Raw genomic sequence first — 20,037 nt, 5'->3', positions numbered from 1 at the left:
TGGAAGTGGTCAACGCAAGGAATATTCATGATTTTAAGAAAAAGCTGGACATTAGTAGATATGGAGACGGGACAGTACGAGCATAGCTCTTTTCCCGTATGTTACAATTAGGTAAATACAATTAGGTAAATACACACACACACACACACACGACTGAGGAAGCTGGGGCTGACCACATTAGAAGAGAGAAGAACAAGAGGAGACATGATAACTATGTATAAATTGGTGAACAAGATTGACATACTGGACAGAAAGTTGATAAAGGTGACCACAAGTAATCATCTCCGAGGACATGGAAAAAAGCTTATAAAAGACATCTGTCTAAATTACATGAGAAAATACAGTTTCCCGCATTGTAGTATTGATAAGTGGAATAAACTGAGCAGTGATGTCGTTGACGCGGTGTGTGTCAATCAGATGAAAGAGAGATATGACAGGAATGGACAAGGAGACAGGACACAGAGAGCTTAGCTCGGGCCCTGTAATACACAAATAGGTAAATACACGGCGGAGCCGTCGAGCAGGACGCACACATCTGAGCAGCGCTGAGATTACTTCAAAAGGAGTTGGACGTACGTACAGGGGGAGAGGGGGCCATAGGTTCTCCTATCTCCAAAGGAAATAAGTGTTAGACCACATATAGCTAATTAATGAACAACGAGAGATGGAACCAAGTAGCGCTGAGGAAGATGGAACCAAAACATACGCCAAGTGGGAACCAATGCATTATAGAAACCCCTATAGGTTTAAGAAAACTGACTGATAATATTATGGATAAGGATTTCTCAGGTTTGCGGGATGAAAGAAGTAATATGAGAAAACTTGTTAATGTAGAAAGAAAATTAAGATACATGAAGGAGGTGATGACCAGTCTTATGGATAAACGAGACCAACTGCTTGCAGAAAACACAGTCCTGAAACTAAGAGTAACTGAATGTGAGAAAATAAGTGAAATAAACCAAGAATTGAAAGAGGAGATTCTAGAAATAAGGAAACAAAATGACATTCTTAAAACATGTCAAAATTATGAAAGCTCTCTAAAGAACTTGCAGGATAAAGTGCAGCACAGGATTACAGACAGGGTAGAAGGTGGTCAAGGTGATAACAAGTTGAAAGAATTAAGTAATGAATGGAAACAAGAGCAAGAAGAGGAAAAAGTCAAATTTTCAGGAGGCAAATTCAGGAGAACACCTAAGTCGCTGTAAAAGAGATTATCAAGGAGAAGGAAGATTTAGTGAGAGATGCAGTGGACAAGACAAAAAAGCTTTGTGATTTATGGGATGAGAGAAAAGAAAAATCCAAATAAATTCACAAGAGATCATGAAGAAAGGGATATGGCCAAAAGTTATCAAACAAGTACAAGACAGCACACAAGAATTTGACCAGGAGGTGGAGGAAGTGATTAGACTGGGAAGATACAGTGAAGGAGGAAAGAGACCAATGAAGGTAAAAATGAGATCTCAAGTGGCTGTAGAGGAAATTATGGCTAGAAAAGGGAAGCTGGCCGATGATGTGGCCGATGATGCCGATCACAAGGAAGTATGGATGAAAAGAGATATGAACATAGAGGAAAAGGAAAAGGGGAAAGTGCTAAGAAGTAAAGCTAAGGAAAAAAATGAGAAAAGGACAGAGATAGAGAAGAAGAATTTTTACTGGAGGGTTCTGGATATGTGTCTAAAGAAGTGGTATCTAAGGAAAAAAGAGGAAGTCGTGGAGGAAGTAATAAATTAAGAGTGACTTATACAAACATAGATGGTTTGTTATCAAGCATATTGGAAGTTCGGGATTATTTGAAAGAGAAACAGTCGGATGTAATGTGCATCGTTGAAACAAAACTGAAAAAAGAGACCCATGTCAACTTTGAAGAGGAGGGATATAATAACTGGAGGAGACATGAAGGATAAAGGGGGAGGAAGAGTGCTAATAATGGTTCGTGATAATATATGTGTGGAGGATGTGCAATATGGTGAGGACAAAGTGAAAGTAATGGGAGTAAAAATCAGAAGAGAAGATTTGAAGAAAAGAAAAGTTATAGTTACATATATTCCACCAAAGACTAATACATGGGGATCAGAAGAATATAAAGATATGCAAAGAGAGGTGATATAGTGCCTAGATAACATGATAAGAAGAGACAGAAGAATACTGTTAGTTGGAGACTTTAACTGTAGAAAAATAAACTGGAGAGAGATGGAAGTAATGGATAACGCTGGGCAGTGGAGTGAGACAATGTTACAGTTTACTATGGTTAATACAATGGACCAGTGGATGGAGGAGTCAACAAGGTACAGGGGGAAGAAGAACCATCGTTGCTTGACCTAGTTTTCACAAAGAAACCAAAGCCCCCTCCAATCATACTATATCTTAGTCCAATGGGGAAAAGTGATCATGTGACATTAGAGATGCAAATGCAGGAGGAAGATGTGACAAGTTACAGAGAGGACTATAAAGGAGAGAGATTAAATTATGCAAAAATGGATTTTGAAAAATTAAGGATTTATTTTGCTGATATTGAATGGAGTAATATTATATGCAGAAAGACTGTACAAGAGAAATATGTTATATTCTTACAGAAATACAATGGAGTGATAAATTTTGTTCCTCTTTATAGAGTTCAGAAAAAATACATGCTTGGTACAATGCTAGATGCATGCAAGCAAAAAAGGCAAAAGATAAAGCGTGGAAGAAACTCTTAAAACAGGGAAATGACTATAACACATGGCAGTACAAAGATGCTAGAAATGAATATATTAGAGTAAGGAGAGAGAAAGAAAGAAAGTTTGAGAAAGATGTAGTGGATAAAAGCAAAGATGAACCCAAACTTTTCTACAAGTTTATAAATGGCAAAACAAAGAATAAGGAAAAAAATGGAAAAATAATTAAAAAAGGGAAGACATACCAAACAGAGAAGAAAATGTGTGAAATAATGAATGAGAGCTTCAAAACAGTATTCACTGCAGAAGATGATTTCACAGAACCTAATAGGACATTGGATTGCCAAGGATTACAGGAGATTGCAGTGCACAAAGAGGATATTGGAAGATTACTGGATAAGTTGGAAGTCAGAAAAGCAATGGGGCCAGATGGTGTATCAGGCTGGGTGTTAAAAGAATGTAAAGAGCAATTACTGGATCCAATTTGGGAAATAATTAAAAGTTCAATAAATGAAGGGAAAGTTCCACTAGAGTGGAAGAGAGCCAACATAATACCGATATTTAAAGGAGGAAAGGCAACTGAACCACTAAACTACAGACCAGTGTCACTTACAAGTGTCATAGAGAAGTTATGTGAAATAATTATCAAAGAAAAATGGGTTAAATTTCTAGAAGAGGAGCAAGTCATATCAAACAGACAATTTGGGTTCAGGACACGGTGGTCATGTGTATCAAACTTATTAAGCTTTTACTCAAGAGTTATTGCAGGACTTAAAAACAGAGATGGATGGGTAGACACAGTATACCTGGACATTAAAAAGGCTTTTGATAAAGTCCATCACCAAAGACTACTTTGGAAACTAGAGAACATAGGAGGACTGCGAGGAACCTTGCTCGAATGGACAAGAGATTACTTGAAGGATAGGGAAATGAGAACTGTGATCAGAAATACATACTCATCTTGGGATAAAGTAACTACTGGAGTGCCACAAGGGTCAGTGTTAGCCCCCATTATGTTTCAAGTTTATGTAAACGACATTCACATTTGGATAAACAGTTATATGAATTTATTCACTGATGATGCAAAGTTGCTAAGAGTTATTAAAACCAGAGAAGACTGTCTGCTGTTGCAAGACGATTTAAATAAGATTTATGAATGGAGCAAGAAGTGGAAATTGGAGTTTAATGCCAAGAAATGCCACATAATGGAACTACGAAAGAGTAAGAGAAGACCAGTATGGAACTATTTGATGGGAGAGGAGCAAATAATGAAGACTAAAAAGGAAAAAGATCTTGGAGTGATCATACAAGAAAATCTGAGTCCTGATAAACACATAAGCAAGATATTTGGACTATCATATAAGATGTTGACTAATATAGGAGTGACATTTCATTACATGGACAAAGATATGATGAAAAAAATCATCACAAGCATGATTCACCCAAGGCTGGAATATGCAGCAGTGGTATGGTCTCCGAGCTCTAAAAAGGATATAAGAAAATTGGAAAGGATACAGAAGATTGCTACAAAGATGGTGCTGGAATTAAAGGACCTCACATATGAAGAACAACTGAAGGAAATGGGACTGCCAACCTTACAAGATAGAAGAGAACGCAGAGACCTAATAGAGATAGTAAATGATATTGAAGACCAGGTGCTGTTGACGGAAGAAGATGGAAGGATAAGAGGACATGAAAAGATCAGGATGAGGCAGTGTGTGAAGGATATTGGAAAATACAGTTTTCCACACAGAACGGTGGAAAAATGGAATACATTGGATAATGTAACTGTTACAGCACACAATGTGCATAACTTTAAAGAAAAACTAGATAAATGGAGATATGGAGACAGGACACTATGAACTCCGCTTGAACCCTGTACAATACAACTAGGTGAGGGTGGACACACACACACACACACACACACACACACACACACACACACACACACACACACACACACACACACACACACACACACACACACAGCACAAGGCATCCAACCACACACTTGAGTGAGATTAGTTAACTATTGAGGGGCGACCAGGAACGAGTGTACTGTAGCCTGGTGGCGTGTACCAGTGACCACACACCCACATGTTCCCAGGTTCCCAGGAAAGTAAGAAAAATGGATAGACCGGTAAGAATAAATTACCAAATTCAAAATATGTTGATGAGGCCCAGGAGCAAAGCCGAAAGTGGCCAGTCAAAGCATGAGTCCAGCTTCAACAGGGGCAACATTGCAAGGTAGATTGGTGATGTTGGAGAAGAGATTTGAGGAGTTAGTGAAGGAATTAAAAGTTCAGAGGAGTGAGGAGGAGCAGGATAGAGAATTCGCAAGGCTTTGAAGGAAAGAGTTAAGAGACTGGAGGAAAATGAAAACGATTGGTGGATGAGAATGCACTTGAAAGTGGAGGTTGAAAAATACAAGAGACGGTTGGAGGAGAAAATGGGAGAGTAGTAAAGGAGAAAGATGACTTTAAGGAAATGATTAGTGAGCAGAATGAAAGGCTTGAAAGGAATGGGAACTGAAGAAAACACAATGGACTGAGTCGAGGAAGCAGAGATGGTTGGATTACAAGAAATAATTAAAGATCAGTTGAAGGAAGACAAAAAGAAAGGTCCAAGGAACTGGTTAATGTAATGAAGAATAAGGAAACATTGATAAGGAAATAGCAGAAAAGAAGAAGAGTGTGTTAATATTTGGGATGAAAGAACAAAATATAACATATAAGCCTAAGAGAATTAAGGAAGAATTGAAAACGGTAAGAGATCTGTTCAAAAATCTAAATGATGATGAAAAAAGACCTACAAGAAGAAGTGGAAGAGATCCATAGACTGGGTCCATATAAGGAGGAGTGAACAGACCGATTAAAGTAGTACTGAAGTCACAACAATCTGCGGAGGATATCCTATATAGAACATCAAAGTTAAGAGAGATAGAAGGTTGTAAAGAGGTGTTTGTGAGAAAGAATAGAAATGAGGAAGAGAGGAGAAGATATAAGGAATTGGTGGAAGAGGCGAGAAGGAAAAATGATGAGCGGTCTGAGGAGGAAAGAGAAAAGTTTTTGGAGAGTTATAGGAGAGAGAGTCAGAAAGTGGTATGTGGAAAGAAGGAATAGAGTGGAAAAAAAGAGGGAGCAGTGGGTGGACCGTAATGTATACTAATATAGATGGGATACTGTCAAGTAGATTGGAATTGCAAGACTATATGATAGTGGAGAAGCCTGATATAGTGTGTTTGACTGAGACAAAATTGCATGAAAAAACAAAGATAAATTTGGATAATAAATATAATATATGGAGAAAGGATAGGGAGAGTAAAGGTGGAGGAGGAGTTATGATTATGACGAAGAAATAAATAAATGTGGATAAGGTTTGGTATGGGAAGAACAACACAGAAGTGATAAGCATAAGGATAAAAAGTGATGGAAAAGAATTAATAATCATGGTGACCTATGTACCTCCTAAAACAAATTCTTGGACATTAAGGGAATACGACAATATGATCAAGGATACTTTACAGAGTTTGGAAAGTGTATTATCTGGAAAAAGAAAGGTGATACTAGTAGGAGATTTTAATTGTAAGGAGGTGGATTGGGAAAATCTAGTAAGTGGTGTTGGAGAGGAAGCATGGGAGAGAGATTTCTTAATCTAATGATGGAAAATATGATGGAACAGAGGGTGAAGGAAAATACTAGATATAGAGGAGATGATGAACCGGCTAGACTGGATTTGGTGTTAACAAGAGAAGTGTACCTATGTGGAGATATACAATACAAGTGTCCTTTGGGAAAGAGTGATCATGTGGTTATGGAAATGCAGATAGCAACAACACAGCGAAGGAAGGACGAGACATACAGGAGTGGTAGATTGAATTATAGAAAGATGGACACAGAAAGTTTGAAAAATTATTTCAGAAAATTAGATTGGGAGGAGATGTTACAAATCAGAGAAGTGCAAAAGAAATATGAGATTTTATGAAATATTATAAAGAAGGAGTTATGAAATTTGTACCAAAGTATAAACCGAGAGAGGAAGGAAGAAAGGATTGGTTTAATGCAACTTGTGTTAAGGCTAAGGAAAGAGAGATGTGGCTTGGAAAAGATGGAAAAGAGCAGGAATATACTAAATAAGGAGAATTATAGAGTGGCAAGAAATGAGTATGTGAGGGTAAGGAGGAGGAAGAAAGAAAATTTGAAAAGATATTGTAGACAAGAGTAAGGAACATCCAAAATTGTTTTACAGGTTCATAAATGGTAAACTTAAAAGAGAGAGTCCATTGAAAGATTAAAAGGAGAGCAAGGGATAGTAGATGACCCTAAGAATATAGCAGAATTGCTAAATAATAGGTTTCAGCAAGTATTTACTAAAGAAACAATGTTTGTAAAGCCACAGAATGTACAAGGAAATGTGCACATGGATGACATTAAGATACCTAAAAGGAGTTATATAAAATGTTGGAGGAACTTAAAGATGATAAAGCGATGGGACCAGATGAAGTTTCAGGAAAATTATTGAAGGAGTGTAGAGAAGAATTGATTGATCCATTATATGATATTATAAGGTGCTCATTAGAAACAGGGAAGTACCAGTAGAGTGGAAGAGAGCTGAAGTGGTGCCCATTTATAAGGGAGGCAGTAAGGAAGAGCCTCTTAACTATAGACCTGTGTCTCTAACAAGTGTGGTCGGTAAGATTTGTGAGAGGGTGATAAAGAAATATTGGATACGGTTCCTGGAGGATCATAAGTTATTATCGGATCATCAATTTGGCTTCAGGAAAGGGAGGTCATGTGTAACAAATCTACTGAGCTTTTATTCAAGAGTGGTTGACAAAATACAGAGAGAGAGGGATGGATGGACTGTGTATATTTGGATTTAAAGAAAGCTTTTGACAAGGTACCTCACAAGAGACTGTTATGGAAAGTAGAGATTTATGGAGGACTGAAAGGAAAAGTGTTAAAGTGGATGGAAAACTACTTGAGATGGAGGGAGATGAGAACGGTAATAAGGGATGCAATGATGTCGGACTGGTGTGAATACACACACACACACACAGAGCATAAAAAGGTGTAAAACTACTAGGTAAATACACACACACACACACACACACACACACACACACACACACACACACACACACACACAGTACAGCAAGAAAGGACTAAAGAAACTTACGTATGAGCGGAATGTAATGTATTCCAACATAAATGGAGTGATATCGGGATTTTAGAACTCAACGATTACTTGAGGACAAGAACCCAGATATTGTGGGTCTTACTGAAACAAAACTGAGAGAGGAGAAGACCTGATGATGGTTGGAGAAGGAAATATAATGTTTGGAAAAGAAATAGAGTAGGTAAGATGGGAGGAGGAGTGATGTTGCTGGTTAAAAAGATATAAAGGTGGATCAAGTGAAAGAAGGTATGGGAAAGGCAGAAGTGCTAAAGATCAGAGCAGAAACTAATGAAGGAAAAAGAGGCACTACATAGTGGTGTACGTACCACCTAAGACAAATGCATGGTCAGTACAGGAATATGAAGAAATGATAAGTGATACAGGAACATGTCTGGAAGAAATGTTGGGTGGCTGTGAACGAACTATAATGATGGGAGATTTTAATTGTAAAGAGGTGTGTTGGGAGGACTGGTCAATGGAAGGATCAGAGACAACATGGGGAAATACACTATTGACACTGGCAATGGAAAATGTGTTACAGACATGTGAACAGCAACATCAAAAATAGAGAAAGTATTGAAAGTTTAGAAGTAAATGGAGTATGCAGTGAAGATCCCAGGGAAATGGCAGAGGCTATGAATGGATGCTTTCGGAAGGTATTCACAAAGGAGACTGCTTTTGACAAACCACTGGTAATGGAACAGAAAGGGATTATGAAGGAGTTTCAAGTAACTGTGGAGGAGATCAAGAATATGATGGGGAGTTTAGAAGTGAGAAAAGCTGTGGGACCTGATGGGGTATCAGGATGGATTTTAAGAGAATGCAGGAGCAACTGGCAGAAAAAGTTTGTGAAGTAATTGATGCCTCATTAAGGGAAGGTGTAGTGCCCCAAGACTGGAAAAGAGCTAACATTGTCCCAATCTATAAATCAGGTAACAAGAGAGACCCATTGAACTATAGACCAGTGTCACTTACAAGTGTGGTAGCTAAGATGTGTGAGAGGGTGGTGAAGAATAGATGGACAGACTTCTTGGAGAAAATGACATACTTTGTGAGTGTCAATTTGGTTTTAGAAAAGGGCGTTCATGCACGACAAACCTGATATGTTACTATTCGAGGGTGATAGATGTAATACAGGAAAGAGATGGTTGGGCTGATGGAATATATCTGGATTTAAAAAAGGCCTTTGATAAGGTACCACACCGGAGACTGATCTGGAAACTTGAAATGGTAGGAGGAGTGCATGGCAGTTTACTAAAATGGATGGAAGACTTTTGGTAGGAAGAGAAATGAGAACAATAATTAAGGACAGACCATCAGAATGGGGATTGGTGGAGAGTGGAGTTCCACAGGGATCAGTGTTGGCACCAGTAATGTTCGCGGTCTACATAAATGACATGGTGGATGGGGTGTGCAGTTATGTGAGCCTATTTGCAGACGATGCAAAATTGTTAAGAAAAGTGAGATGTGACAAAGATTGCGAACTACTCCAGGAAGACTTGGACAGAATATGGAAATGGAGCTGTACATGGCAAATGGAGTTCAACACGACAAAATGCAAGAAATTAGAGTTTGGCAAGAGTGAAAGAAGAATCAGGAGTATGTACAAGATAGGAAATGAAGACATAAAACCAGTCATGAAGAAAAGACCTTGGGGTGACAATTACCAATGACCTATCGCCAGAGAGACATATAAACAAAATAATTGGAGAAGTATTGAACTTATTGAGGAACATAAGAGTGGCGTTCGTATATTTAGATGAAGAAATGATGAAGAAAATAATTACTGCAATGATAAGACCGAGGCTTGAATATGCAACAATACAGTGGGCTCGAACTTAAAGAAACACATAAGGAAACTAGAGAAAGTACAGAGGGCTGCAACAAAATGGTGCCTGACTTAAGAGATTTGACTTATGAAGACAGACTGAAAAGAATGCAACTTCCGACCCTGGAAAACAGAAGAGAAAGGGGAGACCTGATAGCAATATACAGAGTGATGATTGGCATGGAAAAATGGATAGGGAAGATCTGTGTATGTGGAATGAAAGAATGTCGAGAGGGCATGGGAAAAACTAAAATGGCCACTTATAGGAGAGATGTTAAAAATATAGCTTCCCTCATAGAAGGGTGGAAGCATGGAATAGTTTAGACGTGGAAGTGGTCAACGCAAGGAATATTCATGATTTTAAGAAAAGCTGGACATTAATAGATATGGAGACGGGACAACACGAGCATAGCTCTTTTCCGTATGTTACAATTAGGTAAATACAATTAGGTAAATACACACACACACACACACACACACACACACACACACACACACACACACACACACACACACACACACACACACACGGCCCGGTAGCTCAGTGGTTAGAGTGCTGGCTTCACAAGCCAGATGACCGGGTTCGATTCCCGGCCGGGTGGAGATATTTGGGTGTGTCTCCTCACGTAGCCCTGTTCACCTAGCAGGGAGTAGGTGGGATGTAAATCGAGGAGTTGTGACCTTGTTGTCCTGGTGTGTGTGTGTGTGGTCTCAGACCTATCCCAAGATCGGAAATAATGAGCTCTGAGCTCGTTCCGTAGGGTAACGTCTGGCTGTCTCGTCAGAGACTGCAGCAGATCAAACAGTGAATTACACACACACACACACACACACACACACACACACACATACTCCTATAGAAATTTATATACATGATTATACATGTATTTGTTCATAAATTTTTAGCATTATTATTCCGCGTTCCTGAAAGTTTGAGAATTGAACTTGATTGTGGAAACTTGTACAGATTGAGTTTTATATATCGATCTTTTATGTTGTGAGCTTAAGATTTGAATTCAAAGGAGAAATACTTTTCAGGTTTCTTCTTGACCTGTCAAAAATCAATGAGTTTGCAGAGCGAACAGCGTGTTTCATGTTCCAAGCAACCTTTGCTGAGGAGGTGGAGATCATACATAACAGAAACTCAATGCTACATTCTACTATTGATGTAAGTATTTAAGTTCTTTGGTTTCTTTTCCACTTTGCGAGAAAGTGTGAATTTTATTATTCATCAGAGTAAGATCTACATTTGTCTTCTGTTTCTAGTAGATTGTCAAAATTTTGTTGATTGACATTACAAGAACAACCAGATGATTGGGTTGAAATGAATTCTGGGTGTGTGATATTTTGTCTAATTATGCCTTTCCAGTTTATGATATATATATGTTTAAGAAAAATCTTTTTGCAGGCATTAACAAGTGATAGCATCAAACGAATATTTGGACTCATCCTGGCCATTGGGAATTACATGAATGGAGGCAACAGGACACGAGGACAGGCTGATGGTTTTGGATTAGAGATCCTTCCAAAGATCAAGGATGTGAAGAGTAAAGATTCTTCATATACTCTTCTACATTTTGTAGTGAACAAATACATTGAGGTAAACCATTATAGTTTGTCCTTCTCTTTGCTAACTAATCCATGAGTAATATTGCTATAACAGAATCACAACTTGAAAAATAGGTTTCTTCTTGTAGGTTTACCACATCTGTTTTTATGCCAGGGAGAAGCACAACAGATACTGGCATTTGTTTAGAATATTTTGAAGTATTGTAAATGTTAAAGAAAATAGATACTGGCATTTTTTTAGAATATTTTGAAGTATTGTAAATGTTAAAGAAAGTAAAGAACTCTAAATTCTCACTAGTAATGAACCAAGATAGTGATGTATTAGAATTAATTGGGTTCCATTGATTAAATCATTTCAGAAATATGAGGGGGATGAAGCAGGCACAGACAAAGTTCAGCTGCCCATTCCTGACCCTTATATGGTGGAGCGAAGTTCCAACTTCAAATTTGAAGACCTTGAAGCAGATTTGAAGGAAATAGGAAAAAACCTTAAAGGTATTGTATCATTATTAGTTGTTTTGTTATAGTTGAAATATGTCATGATTTAAAACAAACACACAAGACTATGAACAGCATCAGACAATAGAATGTCATTCATTCTGCACAGTTCACTTGCTTGTGTACAATTCCTTAACAGATACATTTTTATTCATTCCATTCAAAATGATATTCTATATCAGGAGTTTCCAAACCAGGGGTCAGGACCACAAATAGGTCAGAATGCTCCTTATGTGGGGTCATAAAGTCATGGGGTCAATGGGGTCACTGAGGTACCTGCTAGGCCTGGGGGTATGAAATATGCAAACAGGGATTACCAGACCATGTCAAATTCGGCACTTTGTAGTAATTTCTTTGAGTAAAAGTTAGGTCAAATGATGAATAATAATAATAGCTTCAAGCGCCCTTAACTGAGCCATGACTGATCGTTGAATCCCCTTCTCCCTCACACCTTACTACCCTCATCATTCTTACATCGTCTGTTGTGAAGTCCACGTAATCTAAATTTCCTTTTTTTTTTTTTTTTTTTTTTTTTATCTTTTTACTAATTTATTCCAAAAATTTCATTCTTATTAGCATCAGCACCTAAAAAAATTTGGTATGTAACTATATATGCAAAAGAATCCTCACTTCCATGGTTTTTGACAATTGATGAAATTAAATTCACAAAAAAGTGTTAAAATCGTCTCACTAGTTTGTAATTGCTGAATTTGAGAATTTCATTTTGATTACCTTTCTTTTGTAAGTAAAATCTAAATGTTTTATGTGTTAATTTCTCATTTACATAAACACCATCTTATAACTAAAATTTCACAATAGTAGTGGATAAGATGGTGAACATGGGATCGGGCAGATGTCCATGCATAGGTTTGAATCCCACTATGTGTCTCCTTGAAACTTTCATCATTTGTTGAGTGGTTTAATGTTACCTACATGTCACTGTGATACCCAGGTTCTAGGTGGAGGTGTAATTGCCTTACACCAAAGATGTGCTTGGGTAGGTGATATGGGCCCTAATATGGGAATCACTATAAATAAAATTGCCTGTGCCACTAATGGATAGAAGCTGGACAGCACTTTCCATACTTTTCAATCCTATACCTACAGGCACTATAGGCCATAACATAGGAAAATATAAATAAATAAACATAAGTACATAAACACTTGATATATATATATATATATATATATATATATATGTAAAATGCTAATAGAAATAGTTTACAGCAGGGCAGTACCCTATAGTGAGACTGTATAAGGTGCAAGCCTGTGAAGTATTGGACCCATTGGCCAGCACTCAGCAGGGTCACACTTCCCTGCTAAGGTCTTACGTTTAGGATGGGAGAACACTTTTTCCATAGAGAACATGCCTAATTTTTACCTCAACAACAATGTGGAAAAAGAGTTAGTAGTATTTTGGAAGTAATTTCGGAAACACACCAATTTATATAGAAAACAGGAGAGAAAGAAAGAGACAGAGGGTAAAGAGATGGAGTGGTGTTTGGGAAAACAGGTATGGATAGGTGGCAATAATGTGTACAGGGCCGTTTCTAACTTTGTGGGGGTCCTAGGCAAGATGATGTTTGGGGAGGCCCTAGATTTGAATTTTTCGTCGGAGCCCCTGGGTGACTTGGAAAATTAAAGAGACCAATGAGGAAAAAGATTTAGGAGTAACCGTGCAAAACACTTTGTCACCGGAGAAACACATTAACAAGATTTTTGGGAAAACATATAACATGCTTCAAAATATTGGCCTTGCATTCCACTACCTAGATGAAGGAATCATGAAGAAGATATTATGTACCTTAATAAGACCCCAGTTAGAATATGCAGCTTGTGTCTGGTCACCACATATGAAGAAAAATGTGAAGAAGGTAGAAAGGGTACAGAGGCTGGCAACAAGGATGGTACCAGGACTCAGGGAGTTAGACTATGAGGAAAGATTGAGGAAGCTGGGGCTGACCACATTAGAAGAGAGAAGAACAAGAGGAGACTTGATAACTATGTATAAATTGGTGAACAAGATTGACATACTGGACAGAGAGTTGATAAAGGTGACCACAAGTAATCATCTCCGAGGACATGGAAAAAAGCTAATAAAAGACATCTGTCTAAATGACGTGAGAAAATACAGTTTCCCGCATCGTAGCATTGATAAGTGGAATAAACTGAGCAGTGATGTCGTTGACGCAGTGTGTGTCAATCAGATGAAAGAGATATGACAGGAATGGACAAGGAGACAGGACACAGAGAGCTTAGCTCGGGCCATGTAATACACAAATAGGTAAATAGGTAAATACACACACACACACACAAGCAAGGAATATTTATGAATTTAAAAATAAGCTGGACGATTATAGATATGGAAATCGACCTATTTATTTCCCATCCATCAAGACAATACCCCCCCCCCATCTCTCTCTCTCTCTCTCTCTCTCTCTCTCTCTCTCTCTCTCTCTCTCTCTCTCTCTCTCTCTCTCTCTCTCTCTCTCTACATACAACACATAATCTGTGTTTTCCCTTTTTTTGTTTTGATTCCCACAGTAAAAATAGACATAGATAAAAGGTATAATATATGGAGGAGAGACAGAGTGGGTAAAGGAGGAGGAGGAGTCATGATGATGTTAAGGAAGGAGATAGTGGTAAATCAAGTGGAGTTTGTGGAAGGAAAATCAGAAATACTGTATATTAAGATACATATTAACAAAAAGGAGTTAACAATTATTGGAACATATGTGCCACCAAAAACAAACTCATGGACTAACCAAGAATATAAAGACATGATAAATGACACAATAAGGAGTCTTACAAGAATCATTAAGGAAAGGAGAAAAGTGATATTGGTAGGAGATTTCAACTGTAAGGAGGTGGACTGGGAAAATTATGAAAATGGTATTGGGGAAGAAGCTTGGGGAGATAGATTCCTGAACCTAATGATAGATAATTGGATGGTCCAAAGAGTAAAGGAAAACACAAGATTCAGAGGAAACGATGAGCCAGCGAGATTGGACCTAGTTTTTACAAGGGATATACAAATTAACGATGATATAAGATATAAATGCCCATTGGGAAAGAGTGATCATATAATATTAGAAATGGATATAGAAGAAGGAAAGGAAGATAGAGATGAATCATACAAAGGAGACCGATTAAATTACAGAAAGGCTGATATTGAGAACCTCAAGAGCTATTTCTAAAACATAAACTGGGAGGAGATGGAAAACTCAGAAACGGTTCAAGAGAAATATAACTTATTTTTGGAAATATACAAAACAGGAGTCAGGTAATATGTCCCGAAATATAGACCTAAAGAAGAATGAAAGAAAGATTGGTTTAATGCAAGATGTGCTAGGGCAAAGGAGAAACGAGATGGAGCATGGAAAAGGTGGAGAAGAAACAGAAATCCAGAAAATAAGGAAAACTTCAAAACAGCAAGAAATGAATATGCTAAGGTGAGAAAGGAAGAAGAAAGGAAATATGAAAAGGACATTGTCGAAAAATGTAAGGAACAACCAAAATTGTTCTACAGATTCATAAATGGAAAAATAAGACAAAAAGAAACAATAGAAAGGTTAAAAGGAGAGAATGGAATGGTGGAAGACCCAAAAAGTATGGCATAACTGTTAAATAGTAAATTTCATGAGGTCTTCACTAAGGAATCAAAATTTGAAAGACCACAGGGTAATTAATAAAAAGACTGTCCATATGAAAGATTAAATTAACCAAGCTTGAAATACAAAAGTTGATGACGGAACTAGATGAGGAAAAGGCAATGGGACCGGATGAAGTCTCAGGCAGAATACTGAAAGAAGAACTAGCAAGTCATATACAGCATCATAAAATGCTCAATAGAAAATGGAACAGTGCCTGTGGAGTGGAAAAGAGCTGAGGTGGTTCCCATATATAAAAGCGGAAGGAAGGAAGAACCTTTAAATTACAGACCGGTATCACTAACTAGTGTAATATGCAAGATGTCTGAAAAAGTAATAAAGAAACAATGGATCGAGTTTCTTGAAGACAACAAATTATTATCAAATAGCCAGTTTGGTTTTAGAAAAGGTCGGTCGTGTGTAACAAATTTACTGAGTTTCTACTCTAGGATAGTTGATAGAGTACAAGAGAGAGAGAGGGATGGATTGACTGTATTTATTTAGATTTAAAAAATGCGTTTGATAAAGTGCCACATGAAAGATTACTGTGGAAGTTAGAGGAGAAGGGTGGCTTAAAAGGAAGCACATTGAGATGGATGGAAAATTATTTGAGGGGGAGAGAAATAACGACGGTAGTTAAAGATATGAAATCCAAGTGGAGAGCAGTAGAAAGCGGAGTGCCACAGGGGTCAGTATTGGCGCCAATACTTTTTCTCATATATATAAACGACATGCCAGAGGGAGTGAACAGCTACATAAATCTGTTTGCGGACGATGCGAAACTCTGCAGAGTTATAAAGCAAAAAGAGGATTGTGAAATACTGCAGGAAGACTTAAACAAGATCTGGAAATGGAGTAAAAAATGGGAGATGGAATTCAATGTGGCCAAAAGCCATGTCATGGAAATGGGAAAGAGTGAAAGACGACCAGTGGGAATCTATAAGATGGGAGATGGAGTAGAACTAGAAAAAGTAGATAAGGAAAAGGACTTGGGAGTGATGATGGAAGAAAACAATCGACCGGTAAGCCATATTGATAGAATTTTCAGAGATATATATAGTTTGCTAAGGAATATTGGATTAGCATTTCACTACATGGACAAAGAAATGATGAAGAAATTGATAAGTACTGTAAGACTCAGATTGGAATATGCAGGAGTTGTGTGGACCCCCCATAAAAAGAAACACATAAGGAAGTTGGAGAGACTACAAAAAATGGCTACAAGAATGGTTCCAGAATTTGAAGGGATGACATATGAGGAGAGACTAAAGGCTATTGATCTACCAACCCTGGAACAGAGAAGGGAGAGAGGGAATTTGATGCAAATTTATAAATTTGTTAACGGAATGGATCAAGTGGATAATGAGAAACTGATCATGAGAGAAGAATATGACATTAGAAGCACAAGATTGCATAGTAAAAAACTGAGGAAGGGAAGATTTCTGAGAGATGTTAAAAAATATAGTTTCCCGCAAAGATGTGTTGAGACTTAGAACAGTTTAAGTGAGGAAGTGGTGTCAGCAAAGTGTGTGCATAGCTTTAAAGAAAAATTGGATAAGTGTAGATATGGAGACGGGGCCACACGAGCGTAAAACTACAACTAGGTAAATACACACATGGTGTCGGCAACGAGTGTGTATAGTTTTAAAGAAAAATTGGATAAGTGTAGATATGGAGACGGGGCCACACGACCGTAAAACCCATGCCCTGTAAAACTAGGTAAACACACACACACACACACACACACTGTCGGCTGAAGCGAGCGGAAGCAAGACCAGAGCTCCGGTGTGATACGCTGCAAATTCTGAAAAGGAACTCAGCAGACCTGGTGATGTTACAGGGGGGCAGGGAGCTAGCTTAGTGGTCGTGTCTCCAAAGAGTTATTGAATTTGCTTAAATTTTTAGGTCGAAAGAAGTATGGAGGAGGATGACTCCATGGACGGCGCAATTAGCGCTACTTGAGATGTAAACAAAGGACTGGGAGCAAGACCGAGAGGAACTAGAAGTGAGATTATAGAAACACCCTAGGATTGAGACAGCTGGGTGAATGGAGTAGAGAGAGGGAGTTTTCGGGCTTTAAGGAAGAAAGAGTTACCTTGAGAAGGATCATCATTATGGATAAGGAACTTAAAGCCTTGAAGGAGATGGTCGCCGTCATGTTCAAAAAGCAGGACCAGCTGATTACGGGGAATCTAGAACTGAGAGAGAGATGTTTAAATTTAAAAAGTACTGTTGAAATAAACCATGAGATGAAAAATACTCTAGAGGAAATAAAAAGGGAGAATAGTGCCCTAAATGTACGAATTATAAAGCTGCATTACAAGGGCTTTAGGAAAGGCTAGACTCCACTTTGGAGACATGCAAGCGAAAGGAAACTGGATGAGTGGAAGAAGATTTGAAAAAGGAACGAGAAGAAAAAGTCAATTTCACTGAAGTAGTTAGACAACAAATAAAGGAAAAAAACTAAGGACACAGTTATACAGGTGATCAAAGAAAAGGAAGAATTAGTGAGAGATATGGCGGAGAAAAAGAAGTGTATGGTTATATATGGACTAGAAGAAAAAAAGAACCCAGTGAAGTTTGTGAGAGAGGAGGAGGAGAAAGAACAGTCTTGATAAAAAAATAGGAGAAATATATAGACTGGGTAATTATAGTAAGGGAACCAAAAGACCTCTAAAAGTCAAAATGAGATCGCAAGTAGGGATAGAAGAAATATTAGCTAGGACTGGAAAGCTGCCTGAAAAGGCAGAATATAAGCATATCTGGATAAAGAGAGAGATGAACCAGATAGAAAGGGAAAATGAGAGAGAACTGAGGAGTGAAGCTAAGGAAAAAAAATTAAGGAAGGAGAGAGAATGAAAAGAAGTTTTACTGGAGAGTGCAAGACATGAGACTGAGGAAATGGTATATTCAGGAAGGGGAAGGAAAGCATTAAGAGTCATGTATACAAACATAGATGGTTTTATATCAGAAAGTTTGGAAGTGAGTGATTATATATCAGAAAGGGCCAGATGTGGTATGTATGACAGAAACGAAGTTAAGTGAAGATGTCCAAGTGAATTTTAAAGAGCAAGGAGGAGGGACAGAAAGGGAAAAGCAGGAGGAGGAGTATTGATCATGACTCGAGAAAATATATATGTGGAAGAGATACAGTCCAGAGATGGACTGGCAGAGGTTTTAAGTATAACAATAAGGACCAATGTGAGGGAAAAAAGGAGTATCATAGTTGCATATGTACCACCAAAGACTAATATATGGAGGCTTGATGTACATAAGGAAATGCAAAAGGAAGTACTAAATTGCCTGGATAACATGCTAAGGAAGGATAGAAGAGTGTTGCTCGTGGGAGATTTAAACTGCAAACACGTCAATTGGGAAGAAATGGATGCAAGCAGTTGCACTGGATGTTTGGGGGGATGATGTGCTACAACTGGCTATGGTGAACACATTGGATCAGTGGGTGAAAGATTATATTAGATATAGAGGGGAAGATGATCCATCAATGCTGGATTTGGTATTTACAAAAAACCGGAGCCATGTCCAGACATCAAATATCATACTCCAATAGGAAAAAGTGATCATGTGGTCCTAGAAATCGAATTAGAGGATTGGCAAATTTTGGAATATGATGAGGACCACAAACACAAGAGACGGAACCATGCTAAATCTAATTTGGGGGGATTAAAAAGTTATTTTAGTAGTATTGATTGGAAAGAAATTATGCATAGAAAGACAATTCAAGAAAAGTATGATATATTTCTAGACAAGTATAATGAAGGGGTAAAGAGATATGTTCCTGAATGTAGAGTAAAAAAAGAGCAAACACACCTGGTATAATGCTATATGTGCAACAGCTAAAAAGAGCAAGAATGCAGCATGGAAAAAATTAAGAAGGCAACATAATGAAATAAATAGGAAGCAGTATAAAGAGGTACAAAATGAATACATTAGGATAAGAAGGGAGGAGGAGAGAAACTTTGAAAAAGATGTAGTGAAGAGATGTGAAAAAGAACTCAAGCTTTTTTTATAAGTATATAAATGGTAAAACAACAAACAGAGAGACCATTACTGAGTTGATTAAGGGGAATACGATATACGAAACACCGGAAGAAATTAGTGAGCTTATGAATGAGAGCTTTAAATCAGTATTTAATGAAGAGGGAGAGTTTATGAAGCCAATCAATCCAGCAGCACGGGAAGGATTAAGAGACAGTGATAAAAAAAAAAAAGAAATTAGAGAATTGCTAGAAAAGGTGGATGTGAGGAAGGCAATGAGGCCAGATGGAGTGTCAGGATGGACACTTAAGGGAATGTAGTGAGCAAATGGTAGAACCAATTTGGGATGTACAGCAATACTCCGGGGGTGTCAAAGCTGTTCGTAGAGCGAAAATTCATTAAGCGGACGTAATTTTCCCATAGGAAATAATGGAAATAGGGGGATGTGTTCTGGGCTGGTCCCCAACATACCACATGGGTTAAAAAAAAAATGCTATATACGTTTAGCAGCGTATTGGGCCACTGGTGTGCCACTACTTTTATGATGTCATATGAGTCATTGGAAGTTAAAGGAGCTACTTCCAAATTCTCTCACTGATAGCTCCACTGTAATTTGTGCTGAAGCAAATAAAAGTTGGCCGCGGTGAGGCAGAGTTTAGCGTAT

General features: G+C 38.0%; 1 protein-coding gene across 1 annotated transcript in view; it reads left to right on the top strand.

Annotated features, from left to right (window-relative positions):
- The window catches only part of LOC123519771 (formin-2-like), a 136,453-nt gene that overhangs the window by 104,582 nt on the left and 11,834 nt on the right, over positions 1-20,037 (top strand). The window contains exons 18-20 of the mRNA XM_045281276.1: positions 10,699-10,828; positions 11,069-11,260; positions 11,589-11,724. Of these exons, the coding sequence (XP_045137211.1) occupies positions 10,699-10,828; positions 11,069-11,260; positions 11,589-11,724 (458 nt within the window). The remainder of the gene's footprint in view (positions 1-10,698; positions 10,829-11,068; positions 11,261-11,588; positions 11,725-20,037) is intronic.

The sequence above is a fragment of the Portunus trituberculatus genome, chromosome 46, assembly GCF_017591435.1.
Source record: "Portunus trituberculatus isolate SZX2019 chromosome 46, ASM1759143v1, whole genome shotgun sequence".
NCBI classification, from domain to species: domain Eukaryota; kingdom Metazoa; phylum Arthropoda; class Malacostraca; order Decapoda; family Portunidae; genus Portunus; species Portunus trituberculatus.
The sequence above is the reverse complement of the archived record's forward strand: the minus strand, read 5'-3'. Positions and strand labels throughout refer to the sequence as shown.